Raw genomic sequence first — 16,714 nt, 5'->3', positions numbered from 1 at the left:
TAGAATCAGCATTGCAGAGGAAGTGGATAGGAATGCTGGATTGGGGACAATGGGGAATGAGAGATGCTGGCTTGGGGGGAACAGGAGTGAGAGATGCTGGCTGGGGGAGACAGATGCTGGCTTGGGGGATAGGTGAGAGATGCTGGCTGGGAGGACAGGGGTGAGAGATGCTGGCTGGGGGGGGGAGATAGGAGTGAGAGATGCTGGCAGGGGGAGGGGGCAGGGGTGAGAGATGCTGGCTTGGGGGAATAGGAGTGAGAGATGCTGGCTGGGAGAGACGGATGCTGGCTGGGGGTACAGGTGAGAGATGCTGGTGGGGGGCAGGAATGAGAGATGCTGGCTGGGGGGATAGGTGAGAGATGCTGGCTGGGAGGACAGGGGTGAGAGATGCTGGCTGGGGGGGGGGAGATAGGAGTGAGAGATGCTGGCAGGGGGGGCAGGGGTGAGAGATTCTGGCTGGGGGGGGAGATAGGAATGAGAGATGCTGGCAGGGGGGGGGCAGGAGTGAGAGATGCTGGCTGGGAGGACAGGGGTGAGAGAGAAGTTGGCTCTTTGTTTTCTCTAGTATAATTTAATTAAAATACTGAGTTGTACTGAAATTCCAGATGATATTTAAAAAATATATTGTTTACATGCCAAATAAACTTGCAGAATTTTGAATTTTTTTTTGCGCAGAATTCTGCCAGGCTTTTTGAGACCAGACAGTCCCTTCAGATGATGGTGTGTGGTCTTGAAATGTGAACACAGAAATTCCACCTTGTTGCATCTCTAGAGCACTGAGACTAATATGTACTCGCTGTCAAGCCAAAAGCAGAACCATAACTCACTGTGTCATTCTAAAAAAATAATTAATTGATGCAAATAAGCCTGATATTTTAGGTAAACAGAGACAAGAGATGGAGCTCTGAGTACTAGAAAATGGAGCCCGAGGGGGGAGGGAACAGCTAAAAAGCTGAGGTAGTTACAACATGAATTTAATATACTAGCAACATAATGTTGAAAATCTAAGCAAGTAAAGATATCATTGTTTTCTTGCAGAAAAGCAGCCAGAAACTGCCGATTGGAATTTAACTGTGTTCATGTTTAAGAGCAGAAGCACTCACACCCATATATACCACCAAACTGTTAATATACCCTGGATAGTTCTTTTGCTGGCTCAATATTGCAACCTGTTGAGAATCCAGTTAGCTGTGCTATGAACGCCATTGCAAGTCAGGTGACTTTCATTTAGATTATTTCTGCCCATTTTTCCTTCCAGTTTCCATCTCCTCAATGTCTAGCAAATATGCAACCGAATTTGTGGCTTGTGACTGGTCAGAATAGCTTCTAAGGACTTGATACACAGTTTCATTTAACATGCAGTTCCCATGAGGACTCAACATGAACAGATTGTTTCTTCCCTTTCCTTTCCCCCCCACAAAGCGCACAGATTTGTCCTCAAGGCCTGCCTTTCAGCCAAGAAGGTAACATTTTAGGAGGCCAGATAGCAGCACCTGAAATAGAAATGAAACGGCTGTGAACTGCCCTCCCTTGTGCGAGCAAGGTCACCGGGTGTCTGTCCCACATGCACAATTTCACTCCTCAAACTCTTGCTTTCTACCAAGCTTGGGTCTGTATAAGTTTCAGTGGGAGCTCCCGGCAGCTCCCAAAATGAAGCTGGCCCTGACTGTGACATGGCATCTGCTGGTGCTGCTCGAGTCCATGGCTTTGCCGAGACTTGGGATATGGAGAGCAGGCGAGGAGAAGAGGCCTGGCCACAGGAGAAGCAGAAGAGACGACGTGGGCCTTTCTGAGCCAGAGACTCCCGGTTCCTTGAACTCAAAGGGGGCTGACTTCAACCAGACCTTGGCCAGGGAACTGGGCGAGGCGGCTTCCAATTCCACGGCAGAAGCCAGGGCTTTGGAGGGCGGGGGAGGCTTCTTCGGTGAACGGGAGGCTTCTGACGGGCCCGCGGGGGATTTGACCGCGTGCGCGCCGGGAGAGGATGGGAAGGAAGGCCCAGGCTGGAGCCATTTGGAAATGGTTGGTGCCCTTCGTAGCTACGAGAGAAGTTTCATGGAGGCCGTGAGGCAGTCCAGGTGGGACGAGGAAGACCTGGCTACGTTTGGCCTATGTTCTGGGCCCGAGGAACCTCCTGCCCTCCTGTCCTTACGGCGCATTGCGTCCCACCTAGGAGAGCCAAGCCGGAAGCGACTGATTCTGCTGCGTTTGGAGGAAGGTAAGAGTGCATTCATTTAGCAAACACAAATGCACATCAAGCCAATGCCTGTCGGCGACCTTAAAATGATGTTCTCAATATAGAAGCTACAGATATGCATCATCCAAACCCATCCCTTACAAAAGAGAGGGAAGGGGTAAAAGGCGGACCTGACGGACCTCGCGGATCTAAACCCGCACGGCCTTAAAAATCTGAGGTCCGTGTCTGTGCCACTTGCCAAAAGAGAAATCTTGCATAGATCAAGACTGGACCCCCCCCCCCCACACACACAAAATAGGTCCTGAAAACGGAAGGATGCATAATTATCTAATTATGTGTATGATACAGATATTGTACACACATATAATATTAATTTTAATATTTAAACTATGAAGTTTATTTATGCATTCAGGATTATTGAGAGGTATGGTGCTGGTGCAGTCATAATTATGTGAATATTGTCATAGTTGATATGATTAACACATAATTGACTCTGCAGATACGGTGGGCGCAGGGCTGCACATCTCAATAAGTGGATCATATCTACAGCTGTTTAATGTACTTTCATAACTATGTTATTTGAATGTTCTGATTTGTTCTTATTAGATGTGCTTATTATTGTAAGTTTTATGTTGTACACTGCCTTGGGTGAATCCCAATAAATCAATCAATCACTTAGCTGAAATTGTAGGCATCCGGTATGTGAATGGCTTTATTGGGAGACAACTGTGGACACCTGCATGCTATGGTTTCAGCTGAAAGCTATTACTAAATTGAGGGGGGAGGGGAAGAAGAGTTCAAAGTGATTTTTTTCCTTCCCCTTCTCTCCTTCCTTTTTACTGTAGCAGCAGTGTGGTGCTTTCTCCTTGCAAAATAAAACTAATCAAAACTGCTCAGCCAAGGTAATCATTTTAATTGATTGGGGGAGGGGGTAGTTTATTTTTCCAGAGGTAAGGCCAAGCTTTATCAAGTTGTTTCAATTGGTAAAACTAAGCCTGATCTCTGACAGTTTGAATATTATCACTCTTCTTACTACCTACTTAGCAGTGGGCTGAGGGAAGAGTTATACAAAGGTGACTTCTTGAGACCAGACAGGTCCCTTCAGATGATGGTGAGTGGTCTTGAAATTTAAACACAGAATTTTAATTCCACATTGTTGCATCTGTAGTGCACTGAAACTGCTATGTACTCATTGTTATGCCAAAAGCGGAACCATAACTGGCTGTGTTGTTCTAAAAATTAATTGATGTGAATAATAAGCCTGCTGTCAAGTTATCTGACATTAGGTAAGCAGAGACGGGAGATGGAGCATTGAAGTGTAGTCCTACCAACAGAAAATGGAGACCTGACTAGAAATTCCGGTGGGAAAAAAACCGGCTCAAGTCCTGAGATAGGAACAAAATAAAACTAATCACAAGTAGGAAGGAGCAGACCCCTCACTATAATAAGGCTGATTAGCTATTGCTATCAGTGACTTAATTATGAAGCATTCAGAGAGTGAAAATCCCTTTGGAACCAGGAGTTTAATAGATGCAAATTGCCAATGGGAAGTTTGGGATCTCAGTAAACATAAAAACCTTAAAACCTTATGTCACGTATTCAAAATGGAAAGGGTAATTGCCATGCAGCAGGGGAATTTTAAGAAATTTCATGTTATTTGGGAGCCATTAACAAGGTACTGTAAAGATTGAAATTACTGCTTAGAATAAATATTCCTTTTTGTTCATACACGTCCAGGGTGGGGTGGGAATATTTTATGATTTTTTTAATGCTTATAATTAATTGTTAAGGGAGGGGGGATATTTGATGTGAATTAAAATAAAATTAAAAATTAAATATATTAAGTGATATTAAAGTATAAAATGATTGTATTTTATGTTACACTTATTGTGAGTTTTAAAAATGAATAAAGATTTATAAAAACAAACAAACAAAACAACAAACTTTAAAAAGGATTCTTGCCTTCACCGGCAGCCATTGTAACTTCACTAGAAAAGGGGTGACATGATCAATGGAACTTCTTCCTAAAATTAATATAGCGGCCGCATTCTGCATTATCTGGTAAACCCCCAAAGTAATATTACAAAAGCCAATTTGACTTAAAACCATAGACTGTAATATTGTTCTAAATTAAGATAATTCTAGTAATGGTTGTGTTTGTACGTGGCATTGAGGGTTGAGAAGTACAAGGGAAGAAAAGATACATAGCAGCTGGTAGCTTAGTGGGATGTGGCCATGTTTTGTACCAGAGAGTTCCTGGGTTCAAATCCTGTAATTACTGGGATATGCTTGCTTGGTTTACAAGTTCTCAGCCCAACCAAGAAGAGAATGATGTGGAGCCAAGAAACTTACAAGTTGTTCCACGCTTTTCTTGACACTTTTCATTTCAATGATATGAAACAAAACAATAAGTGTTAAGAAAAACGTGGAACAACTTGTAAGTTTCATGGCTCCACATCATTCTCTTCTTGGCTGGGCTGAGAACTTTTCAGCGGCCCCTCATATTGTGATGTCATAATGCACCATTCCACCAATGCCTAAGAGCCAACTTCATTGGTGATGTCACAATGGCTTGGTTTCCCTATACTTGTGCATTTGCCTCACTGAAACAGAAAGTGTCAAGATAAGCGTGGAGTAACTTGTAAGTTTCATGGCTCCACATCATTCTCTTCTTAGCTGGGCTGAGAACTTTTCAGCGGCCCCTCGTAGAATGCAATGAACTTGCTGACACTTAGGGGGAAATTCTATAAACCCTACCAGTGCCTAAGTTAATTGAGAAATACTGTATAAAACAACAAAAAACGTTAAAGTTAAAGCACCTACCAGTCCCTAAATAAATGGCGCAAGAATTGCTTTATGGTGCTTAATGCTACTAATGGGCATGGCTAATGCCGAAAGTGGTATTAGGTGTCATAAAGCACCTACTTAGGTGCAATTCATGATGAAGATAGGTGCCAGAAATGTAGGCCTGGAAAACCCTGGCCTATATTTCCAGCAACTTTCTTTCCCAGAGGCGCGATTCTCTATACAGTGCCGCCGCATGATTGACACGTGATCAGTGGCTGCTTTGTAGGCAGCTGCCAATATTGGTGCCATATAGATAATCCGGGCCCTAGGGGCTCATTTTATAAACGGTGCCTAGGTTAAATGCCACTAGACGCCCTAATCGCCAATGCCGAATGAAAATTTGCATGCAACTCAATCGTTTTTTAATTGGTTAAATGGCATGGTTATTGACCACGCCATTAAAAACCACATTTTTCAAATTGATAATTAAGGTTCCACCTGGATATCCATGTGGCACCTAACGACACCTAATTTGAGGTGCCCTCTGTTTCCTAACAATGCCGACCTTAAAAGTAGGCGTGGCTAGGGGTGGAGAATAGACGTGGCTGACTGAGGCACTGCCAGGTATTGTAGTTAGGTGCCGATAAATTAGGCCAGGAAAACCCTAGGCACACCTAGACGCCACTAGGCGTGATTCTATAAAGGACGCCTAGTGGTTGATTGACAACCGCATGGAGCTGTGCCTCCAAGTTAGGTGCTGTTAAGCACCATTTATAGAATCATCCCCTTAGTGCATGTCTTCTTAATGGAAGCCTAACACAAAATTTTAGCTCCCCAATATAATAAGCCAGTGTATCGCAAACTGTGCTGTGGCAGATTCCAGGTGTGCCGCGAGAGGCCGGTGAGGATGAGAGGTGCCAGCACCGGCTACTGCTTCTCATGGCGAGAGGCATGTCCTACAGTCAGTCAGTCTGCACCTCTTCTCATCGGCACCTCTGCTCCCTCTCCTCACCTCTCCTTCTGCACCCCCCCCCCAACCCACACCCGTGGTAATAGGAGGCTCAGGGCTGTGGCTACAGGATATCTGCACATGTGCGGATGTTTATGTGATGACATCACACATGTGCATGGCGTCGTGTCGACGCCCTCAAATTTCCGGCCGCCCACCAGACGTGGCCCCAAGACTAGTGTGCCACAGCTTAAAAAGTTTGCGACGCACTGCGATAAGCGAATAGCAGACAAATTACTGCTGCACGAAAAAAATGTATGGATATCACTGCAGTAATAAGCAACCGTCTGCTGCAAAGGTCTTCTTTCCTATCATTTCATGAGCAAGGACTGGCTCACACACTAACAGGAAGGGAAATATTTTTAAAACCCAGCCTGATGAACTCCCTGTCCCCTCTCCTGGCGACACCCACAGTCTAGTGTAGGGTTGCCAGATGGCTGGGTGCTCAGAAGGGATTTCCAAAACCTGGCGGTTTGTCAGGGTTTTGCAAGGGCATGAGCTCAGGCCGTGTCTGAATGTCCTCTGTGCGTGAGCGGACGTTGACATGATGATGTCACGCGCATGCATGTGACATCATCGCGTCGATGTTCACACATGCACAGAGGACATCCAGACATGGCCCCAAACTCGGGAAAGGAGACACATGGTTCATGTGGGGGCTGGACTGGGGCAGAACGTGGCGGGGTCAGGTGTCCTCTTTTTTTTAAAGAGGAAATCTGGTAACCCTAGTCTAATATAACCCCCAAACCTTGTCCCCTGCTCCTGCTCCTGGTGATCTAGGATCTTCCTTTCCTTCCTCCAGACCCTCCCCCAAATGTTGCAAGAGAAGGAGGTTCCACTAGACTACAAGGGAGAGAGAGGGTCAAGTCTAGGGGAGGGGAAGAGGGTTCCATTAGATCACCAGGATCTTAGACCATCTGAGGTGGAGTTTGTAACTCAATAGAAATGATAAATAGTTGTAGTAGTAAACCAAAGCTGTATAACTCCTCAAACTCCTCATTAAACTTCTCCCTCCGTATTTGCAGTTTCGGTAATCGCGGTTTTTAGTTTGCTGGCTCCTCCTCCCAAATTACATCAGCTTGCATAGAGAAAATCGCTGATTCCCAGCACTTTCTTCACCGTGTTTTGCCTCTCCTTCAGGAAAAGGCCAGGTCTCCCACCATGTTGTTCGCAGTTTCACCATATTCATGATGGTTTTTAATAGAAAACCCCAAATAACATCTGTTATTTGTGGGTTTTCTGTATTCGTGGGTCTGTTAATCCCCTATCACAGTGAATACGGAGGGAGGGCTTCAAGTCTTTTGCACTACTTTGCATTGAATAGCTAATTAACCCATTTTCCGCAGGTTTAAATAGGATGTGCACAGACCTCTAAGAAGGACTTTCTGTGGGGTAGTTTGGTGTGCAAACCCTCTTTCCTGCATTTTGTACCCACAACATTTGCACTCAAGCTGGGCTAATCCTGGGCAAAACCTTGGCACATTTCACTGCATTATTCCCATAGTCTGGGAAAGAGAGGTATAAGGAGGAAGAAACGGAAGCTTTGTGGGTCCTGTCATCTGAGTGGTATCCCAATGGGATGTGGTCCTTTAAGTATTGGGCTAGCACTGTGTTTTACAACCCTGGAGCCAATGCAACGAGCTGCCATTTGCAGAAGCATGCATTTATTGCAAGGTAAGTGCATAGATTACCAGCACGATGGAGCAGGTTCAGCACCGAAGTAGGCTCTCACGGTGGTCATCAGCGCACAGCATGTTAAAATCAGACTGCTAGTTATTCTGTCCCACTGCAGAGACGTACAGAGCTGATTTTATTTGAAATGATTTTTTATTAAACAATTCAACAAGACAAGCGTAGGAACAAATGCGTCAAGTTATAGAATGAGCCAACATTCCCAAATCCCAAACCCACCCGAGCCTCCCCCCCCCCCTCATCCCTCCCCATCCCACCCCACCCAGGCGGCAACAGCGGATATTGACAGGATATGAGAGAACCTAAAGCAGTAAAGTGGTAGTCAGTTCAATCAGTCCATAGTTGTTGTTGAATGGGTGTGACGAATGTTAAACTAAACAGGTACCAGCAGTGTCGGAACAGCCTGCCCTTTTTGGTGTGCAGATCAACAATGTCCCTTCTTTCCAACAGCATTTGTTGTAGCATAAGTGAACGCCATTGTTGCAGGGAAGGAGGTTGAGGCGAAAGCCACTGTGTCAAAATGCATTTCCTGCCCATGAGTACAGTCTTTCGGAGAAAGGCCGCACATCCTGGTCTTGGTGGATGAAATCGAAGTTGTGCAGTAAGAAGAAAACTGGGATGCAGTCTCCATGAGCAGTCCCATAGCGCGGCCAACGTGGATATTAAGGACAACCAGAATGCAGACACCAGAGGGCATGTCCAAAACATGTGTCCAAAGGATGCCATGGGAGAGGAGCATTTTCCACAACCAGAGGATGTACCAATCCCCATTATCAGAGCCCTCTTAGGCGGGTAGTATGCTCGCAGCAAAAATTTGTAATTACGTTCTTTCTCCGATGAAGACAGGGTAGGATCACGTCCCACGCGAAGTCCCCTTCGCAGCATATCATCAGAGATTGGTACCTGCAGGTCGGCCGACCATTTCTGGGCAAGAGAGACAAAGTCCAACTCTCCTGACAGGTCTTGCAAGAATTTATGGTAAAATTTCAAAGGTACAAGGTCGTGTGCCGTGAGGTCAAGGGCTTCTCGGAAGCTAGATTGAACCACGTCTCTCAACAGTGTAGGAGTCAAAGTCTGTATGTAGTGGCTCAGTTGTCTATGAGCAAACCAGTCCCCAGTTACAAAGGTAAATTCCCTCTGTAAGTCAGTAAGTGGGGTCGGAGTACCCGCAGCCTGCACCGTCTGGAACAAGTAGTGAAGGCCCTGAGAAGTCCAGCGGTCGAAGACAGCAGAGTCCATGCCAGGTGAGAATGCTCCGTTGCCCGCCACAGGAAGATAAGGCGTAATTTCAGATGAAGTTTTCAGTAACCTACATAGTTTTTTCCAAGCTGTTCGCAGCACCTGCAAAAAAGGATGACTGTGTAGAGAAGGCAAGTCAGGTAACTGTCGAACATGTAGTAGAAAACTGAAGTGATACGGTCTGAACTCAAAGCATTCATTCTCAGGCTGGGAAAACCAGGAGGTATTACAAAACCAATCGTGTAGGTGTCTCAATTGACATGCAAGGGCAAATCGGGAAATATCCAGTAAGCCCATCCCCCCCCGATGTCTAGGCAGCATCAACTTGGACAAAGCTATCCTAGCCCGCCGTCCCTGCCATAAGTAAGCGGAGAGGTGTGAGTTGAGCCGTGCCAAGTGTCTAGGTGTAAGCAGAATGGGCAACATTTGCATAAGGTAAAGCCATTGTGGTAAGAGCATCATATTGTACAATGCAATACGGCCCGAAAGTGACAAAGGGAGTTTCCTCCAACCCGTAAGAGTTGACAGAGTGCGCTGAAATAAGGGTGAGACGTTAAGGGAATACAACCTGTCCAGGTCCTGAGGGATCACTACCCCCAAATAAGTCAGTTGAGATGTAGCCCATTGTAAGGGAAACCCTCCCTGCCACCCCAGACGCACCCCAGGTGAGGTGGGCAACACTATGGACTTCTGCTTATTAAGCACCAGACCTGAATAAAGATTAAATTCATCCAGAAGTTCCAGTGCTCGAGGCAATGAGCGGTGCGGATCACCCAAAGTAAGCAGAAGGTCATCCGCGAATGCCAGCACCCTCAGCTGAGAGGAGCCCTCAGGTAACCCCACTAGTTCATCGTCCCTCTGCAGTGTGCGTAGTAAGGGATCCAGGTATAAAAGAAAAAGGAGGGGCGATAACGGGCATCCCTGACGAGTCCCTCTGCCCACCTCAAAAAAGGAAGAGCGTACTCCGTTAACCAAAACCGATGCCCTGGGTCTCAAATAGAGCGATCTAATCAATGCCAGGTAACTATCAGGGAATCCCATATAATGCAGCACCTGAAAAAGGTAATGCCAGTGAACTTTATCAAAGGCCTTAGCCGCGTCTAACCCAACCAACAACCCTGGGATGTGGGCCCGCTGGGCTCGAGAAAAGGCCAGTAGAACCCGGCGTACATTAATTACCGATTGACGAGCGCGGACAAAGCCCACCTGCTCCGGCACAATCACTGCGGGGAGCAGGTGGGCCAGCCTTTCCGCCAAAATGCGGGCCAAGATTTTCAGGTCCACATTCAGCAATGATATCGGGCGATATGATTCAATATCCGTCGGTGGTTTAGAGGGTTTTGGGATCAAAGTTATCAAAGCATCGTTTGCATACCGCGGGAGGGCGCCGGAGTTCTGTACCTCAGAGTAAAAATTTAAAAGGGTCCCCCCTAGTTCGGGCGCCAAGATCTTATAAAACTCTGGGGAATAGCCGTCCGGGCCCGGAGCCGTACACGATTTCAGAGTCTTAATCGCCTGTAGAACTTCCGGTAGCTGCAAGGGTCTATCCAACCGAGATACTTGAACCGCCGATAATTTGGGCATCCCCGCGTCCTCTAAGTAATCCCCCACGTCCGGGCCTGTGTAGGGACCAGGTGACGTATAGAAATCTGCAAAATAATTTTGAAAACAAGTGGAAATATCGTCCGCGGAGGTCAGTATTTTCCCCGACTTCTCCTTCAACATAGCTATATATCGGGATCCCTTCCAACTCTTGGCGACAGAAGCTAACAACTTCCCGGTTTTATTGCCATATTTATAAAATTGATATTTGCGGAAGAATAGTAATTTCTTAGTACGCTCATGAATGAGAGAGTTTAGCTCCGCCAAAACGGCGGAATATGCCTCCCTAGCAGTCGGAGAAGGGGAGTGTAGTAATTCCCTTTTCAAGTGGGTAGATTGTTTCTCCAGTAACACTATACGACGGGCAATTCTCCGAGTCCTAGCAGCCACATAAGCAATCACCTCCCCGCGGAGGACCGCCTTGGCAGCGTCCCAAAATAATATGGGCTGATTTAAATGTTGAGCATTAAAGGAACTGTATTCCTCCCATTTCCCAGAAAGAAATTCCCTGAAATGAGGATCAGAATGCAAGTAAGAGGGAAATCTCCAGCCCGACCCAAGACCCACCGGTCCCCCCACTGCTACATCTAGCCAAATCATATGATGATCAGAAATTTCAAGGGGGCCTATGGTTGCCTCCGATACCCAAGCAAATTTGTGTTCAGAGATCAATGTGTAGTCAATTCTAGAAAATGTTCCATGTGCCCTGGATTGGTGCGTATAATCTCTGTCAGTAGGGTGAAGCAACCGCCAGGGATCCACCAGCCCCAATGTCCGACACAGATAAGGAACACCCTTTGTCTGTCTCGTCGTCGTGGGCCCCAACCCTCCAGAGCGATCCACACCAGGATCCAGAACCTGATTCAAATCGCCCGCTAATATCAGCGGGTCACCGGAAAACTGTAAACATATATTAACCAGATTTTGGAAGAAGGCGTGTTGGTATCCATTAGGGCCATATCCCACTAGTAACCGGAACGACCCGCCCGGACTAGTCACCCTCACCAATAAATACCGACCATCAGTGTCACGCCTCAGGACCTGGACAGAACAAGGTAAACCTTTTCTGATCAATATAGCCACCCCCGCCCTCTTCCCCGAGGAGGATGCATAATAGAGGTCCCCAACCCAACCTCTCTTCAGTTTTTGGTGTTCAGTGTCAGTAAGTCTAGTTTCCTGGAGGCAGGCTATGTCAACTGAGTGATGTTTCAACTGTGACAAAATCTTTGTTCGCTTGGCAGGCGAGGTAATACCTGACACATTCCAGGAAAGTATACGAAAATTCCTATCACCCATAATTCTCCCCACCGCTCAAGTCAGAATACAGAAACCATCCCAGAAGGAGAGTCCAGGGGCGCCCAGCCTCACCCCAAGACTGCACAAACACACTCCATTCATACCATGCACAATTTCCCAAAGAATACAGCAACCCAAAAGAATACTGATAAAGGAACACAATCTGCCCTATAAGTACCGCTGTTGCCACCCAGGAATATCCCTCCCCCCAAAACCCCCCAACACTTCTCACTACTTCCAACATGTGGAAGAAAAGAAAGGAGGCACGAAAGATGTCTCTCCCAGGGCCACCCCAGTCTGCAAGAGAATAAATTCAAAAAGTTATCAACACCAGGTCTCCCTATAAGAAAACATATGAACAGCAACAGTCAAATCACCCAATTCAGTGCCAGAAAAGGCACGAGCCCCAATGTCAAACCTGTCCTGAATCAGGCTTTTTAAGCAAGGCAATAAATGCAGCAGCCGCCTCAGAGGATTGGAATGATTTCCAGACCCCATTGTTAAGGATCCGCAGTTGAGCCGGATAATTGAACTGAAATCTGACTTTGAGCTCAGACAGTTGTGTGCAGAGTGCATAAAACGGTCGCCTCCGTTCCTGTAAGGCCAGGGAAAAATCTTGGCTGATTCTGATCAAAGTGCCATCATATTTCAAGGCATCTCGTTTATTTCTGTAAAGTTGTAACAGTTCCACCTTATGGCGAAAATTGAGCACTTTCATGATGACAACACGTGGCCGGGCCTCCAAGTCAGGGCGCCGGCCCAGGCGGTGTGCCCGTTCAATGCGAAGAGGCCCCAGCGATGGGTGCAAGGGTAATTCCTCCCTCAGCCACTTTTCAAGGACCTCCAACAGGTCACGATCAGAGATCGTTTCAGGGATTCCCAGCAAGCGCAGGTTCGAGCGTCTCGAACGATTTTCCAAATCGTCCAGTTTCTCCGCCTGCGCCCGAACCTGCGCCCGCAACTCCCCCAAATCTGCGTCCCGGGTCGATGCTGAATCTTCCAGGGTGGAGACTCGTTGCTCCAGCTCGTTCGTGCGAGCCGCTGCCGCCGCCAACAAGGCTTCCACGTTAGAGATCTGCGCCGTTAGTAGTTCTAACTTAGGCCCCAGTACCTGCGCCAGCGCGTCCTTGATGTCGCTCAGTGCGGTCTCGGTGAGATTCGAGACCGCCGCCGCGGGGCTCGTCGCCATTTTGTTTGCCCCAGGCCGCGCTCGATCTCGCTCTTTTCGCGCTGATTTGGGTTGCATAGGCGTTGCCGATCTGGTAATATAGCGGTCCATACACCGGAACCGAGCTCAGAGGCAAAGGCGTTGCGGGAGATGCAGCGAAAATTCGGCGGTTATTGGCCAGCAAGTAAGGCAGCCCCGGAGCGAGCAAGGACACGTCCTCACACGCTCATGGCATCACGTGACTCCTCAGAGCTGATTTTAAAGTAAGCATAGCATAAGAATTTTACTGCCTGGTCTGAGCGGCACGGAAGAGATAGCTGAGGCAGAAAAACTAATAGCCTTCCCATCCCTCCCCCAAAACTTTCAGCACCTTATTCCTGACCCCAATCCCCCTCCAAATGTTACAGTACCCAGAACCCCCCCCCCCCCCAAATATCACTGGTGTCTAATGGAACCCCCCTTCCCCACCCTAACTCCCCCAAATATTTCTGGCATCTAGTGGCAATCACCCAACCCCTAACCCTCAAATAAATATCCCTGGTATCTATCAGCACCCCCTACTTCCTCCAAACCCCCCCCCCCCCCCGACCCCTTGTCTATCATGCACCTTCAAGAAGCAGGAGCAATGCCCACTTGCTCCAGGCTCCATGCTGCCACATATATAAAACACATTCCCAAAGCTGGAATATTATAATCAATAAGAACACAGAATAAAATCCCGTGTTGTGCCTTTGCTGCATCTGATCATTTTCTTTTTCTTCTGGGTCACTTTCTTTCATTTTTAAGTCTTCTCTTGACTTTTTCCATGTCTCTTCCTTTTTCTGCTTCTTCTCTCTCCCAACATATCTTTTTCCCTTCTTCCTCTAAATTCTTGTTGTTTTCCTTATTATATTATTTTAATTTAATTTGGTTTTCTTCTAGTTTTGCTCTTTGTGATATTTTTTTTTTCCTGAATTTTAGAAACCAGATGCCATAGTTTAGATATCCATTTGACTTGGCTGCTGGGATTTTTACAGCATCAGAATATTAAAATAATACTGTTTTAGAAGCTCAGGAAATAAATACTGTTTCATACTTTATCTCCTTTTTTTTTACTAAGCTGCGCTATCTACCTCGAAGCCCATAGGGATTTAAAGGGCTTTGGGACATAAGAATAGCCTTACTTGGTCAGACCAATGGTCCATCAAGCCCAGTAGCCCTTTCTCACGGTGGCCAATCCAGGTCACTAGTACCTGGCCAAAACCCAAGGTGTAGCAATATTCCATGCTACCGATACAGGGCAATCAGTGGCTTCACCCTTGTCTTTCTCAATAATAGACTATGGACTTTTCCTCCAGGAATTTGCCCAAACCTTTCTTAAAACCAGCTACGTTATCAGCCACATCCTCTGGCAATGCGTTCCAGAGCTTAACTATTCTCTGAGTGAAAAAAAATTTCCTCCTATTGGTTTTAAAAGTATTTCCCTGTAACTTCGAGTGTCCCCTAGTCTTTGTAATTTTTGATGGAGTGAAAAATCGATCCACTTATACCCATTCTACTCCACTCAGGATTTTGAAGACTTCAATCATATCTACCCTCAGCTATCTCTTTTCCAAGCTGAAGAGCCCTAATCATTTTAGTCTTTCCTCATACGAGAGGAGTTTCATATCCTTTACCATCTTGGTCGCTCTTCTGTGAACCTTTTCTAGTGCCACTATATCTTTCTTGAGATAAGGAGACCAGAATTGAACGCAGTACTCCAGATGAGGTCACACCATGGAGTGATACAGGGGCATTATAACATTCTTAGTCTTGTTAACCATCCCTTTTATAATCATTCCTAGCATCCTGTTTGCTTTTTTGGCTGCCGCCACACAGTGGAACTTATTATGCCTTATGGCAGCAGCTAGCATGGCTTTGTTAAAGAGGGGGTTAAGGAGATATCTCTCAAAATTTCTAGGAGCTAGGAATTTTATTTGCTGATCTGTGTCACTTTTTTTTTATACAGCCTTTCCCAAGGCTATGAAGTAGTTTGATGGTAATTTTGTGTTCAGCAATATAGTACCCATGTGCTAAAATATAGAAAATATGTTTTAATGCTGGGGCAGTGGGGGGGAGGGGTTATGCATGACCTAATCAGTTAGCACAGCTACATTGTTGTGTGTTAAATAATTACTACAAGGTTAGCATGGGAACCCTTACTGTCTAGTAAATAGGTGTTGGCGAGGACTTTTGAGCTAATGAACATGCGCTAATTGGGAAATGTGCCCATTGATGGAACATCAGCGCAAAGCATATTAAAATTACACGAAAAGTGGTCTCAGCATATGGGAAAGTCCCATGCTACTGATACCACAGGATAGCCCTAATGAGTATGCATGAAGCAGATTTGCATGCCTGTCGCTTCCATTATATGCAAATCTCACTCATGCATATTCATTAGGGCTAGCCTGAAAACCCAATTGGCCTGGTGGTCCTCCAGGACAGGGTTGGGAACCACTGCTCTAGAGCAGGGGTAGGGAACTCCGGTCCTTGAGAGCCGTATTCCAGTTGGGTTTTCAGAATTTCCCCAATGAATATGCATGAGTTCTATTTGCATGCACTGCTTTCAATGCATATTCATTGGGGAAATCCTGAAAACCCGACTGGAATACGGCTCTCGCGGACTGGAGTTCCCTATCCCTGCTCTAGAGCAGTGGTTCCCAACCCTGTCCTGGAGGACCACCAGGCCAATCAGGTTTTCAGCCCTAGTGAATGTGCATGGAGCAGATTTGCATGCCTGTTACTTCCATTATATGCAAATCTCACTCATGCATATTCATTAGGGCTAGCCTGAAACCCCGATTGGCCTGGTGGACCTCCAGGACAGGATTGGGAACCTCTGCTGTAGAGGATACTGCAGCGAAAGCCACTTCAAAAAGTCCCAGGTACAGGTCTCACCATAACCTGCTTATATTATATGGTGAGTCCTCCAAAACCCACCCAAAACTTACTGTACACACATATACCATAACAGTAGCCCTTATGCCTGCATTTATCATCTTTATGTAGGTTATACAGTCAACCAGAGTTTATTGACAGACTCCTTACTCCCTATTACCCCGCCAAATCTCTTCGTTCCACGTCACAAAATCTCCTAGTTGTGCCATCCTTAAAATTAATTAGCACATTGAGATCTAATAACTTTGCCGTTACTGCGCCTACTCTATGGAACTCATTGCCTTACCATTTGCAATTGGAATCTTCAATAAAGCAATTTAAAACAAAACTCAAAAACTTTTTTATTCGAGGATGCTTTTGGATAAAAATGTCCTTTTCAGGACCAAATCAATCACAATCCCTCTCCCTACCTATTGTTCTTATCCTTAAGTGTGCTTTATCTAAACATTGTAGTTCATTCCCTTTTTCCCAATTGTGTGCAGCTAGTATACTTGTCCTTTGTTAATGTCCACTAAAATAACACTGTCTTGTTTAACATTTTAACTCTAACATGTTTTATCTCTTTTAAAAATGTCTTCTTTTATTGGTACTGTACACCGCTTAGAAATTTGATTAAGCGGTTTAAAATTTTTTTTTAATAAACTTGAAGCTTGAAACTTATGGAGGGCTCATCATATCATCTGAAGCTGTCATACAGGCTGGAGTGTCCTGTTTCACATTAGAGAATGACACGGTGACAAAATTCATCACCATCACCGTTCCCGTCCCTGCGGATAACTGCGGGAAACCATCTTCATGTCATTCT

The 16,714-nt window shown here is 46.0% G+C and overlaps 1 protein-coding gene across 1 annotated transcript in view; it reads left to right on the top strand.

Moving 5' to 3' along the window:
- The first annotated feature begins 1,418 nt into the window (after positions 1–1,418).
- The window catches only part of AMH (anti-Mullerian hormone), a 37,542-nt gene continuing 22,246 nt past the window's right edge, over positions 1,419–16,714 (top strand). Inside the window, exon 1 of the mRNA XM_033953830.1 lies at positions 1,419–2,218. Within this exon, the coding sequence (XP_033809721.1) occupies positions 1,651–2,218 (568 nt within the window). The 5' untranslated portion in view covers positions 1,419–1,650. The remainder of the gene's footprint in view (positions 2,219–16,714) is intronic.

This window comes from Geotrypetes seraphini, chromosome 8 (assembly GCF_902459505.1).
Source record: "Geotrypetes seraphini chromosome 8, aGeoSer1.1, whole genome shotgun sequence".
In the NCBI taxonomy this organism is placed as follows: domain Eukaryota; kingdom Metazoa; phylum Chordata; class Amphibia; order Gymnophiona; family Dermophiidae; genus Geotrypetes; species Geotrypetes seraphini.
This window is presented reverse-complemented; position numbering and strand designations above follow the sequence as displayed.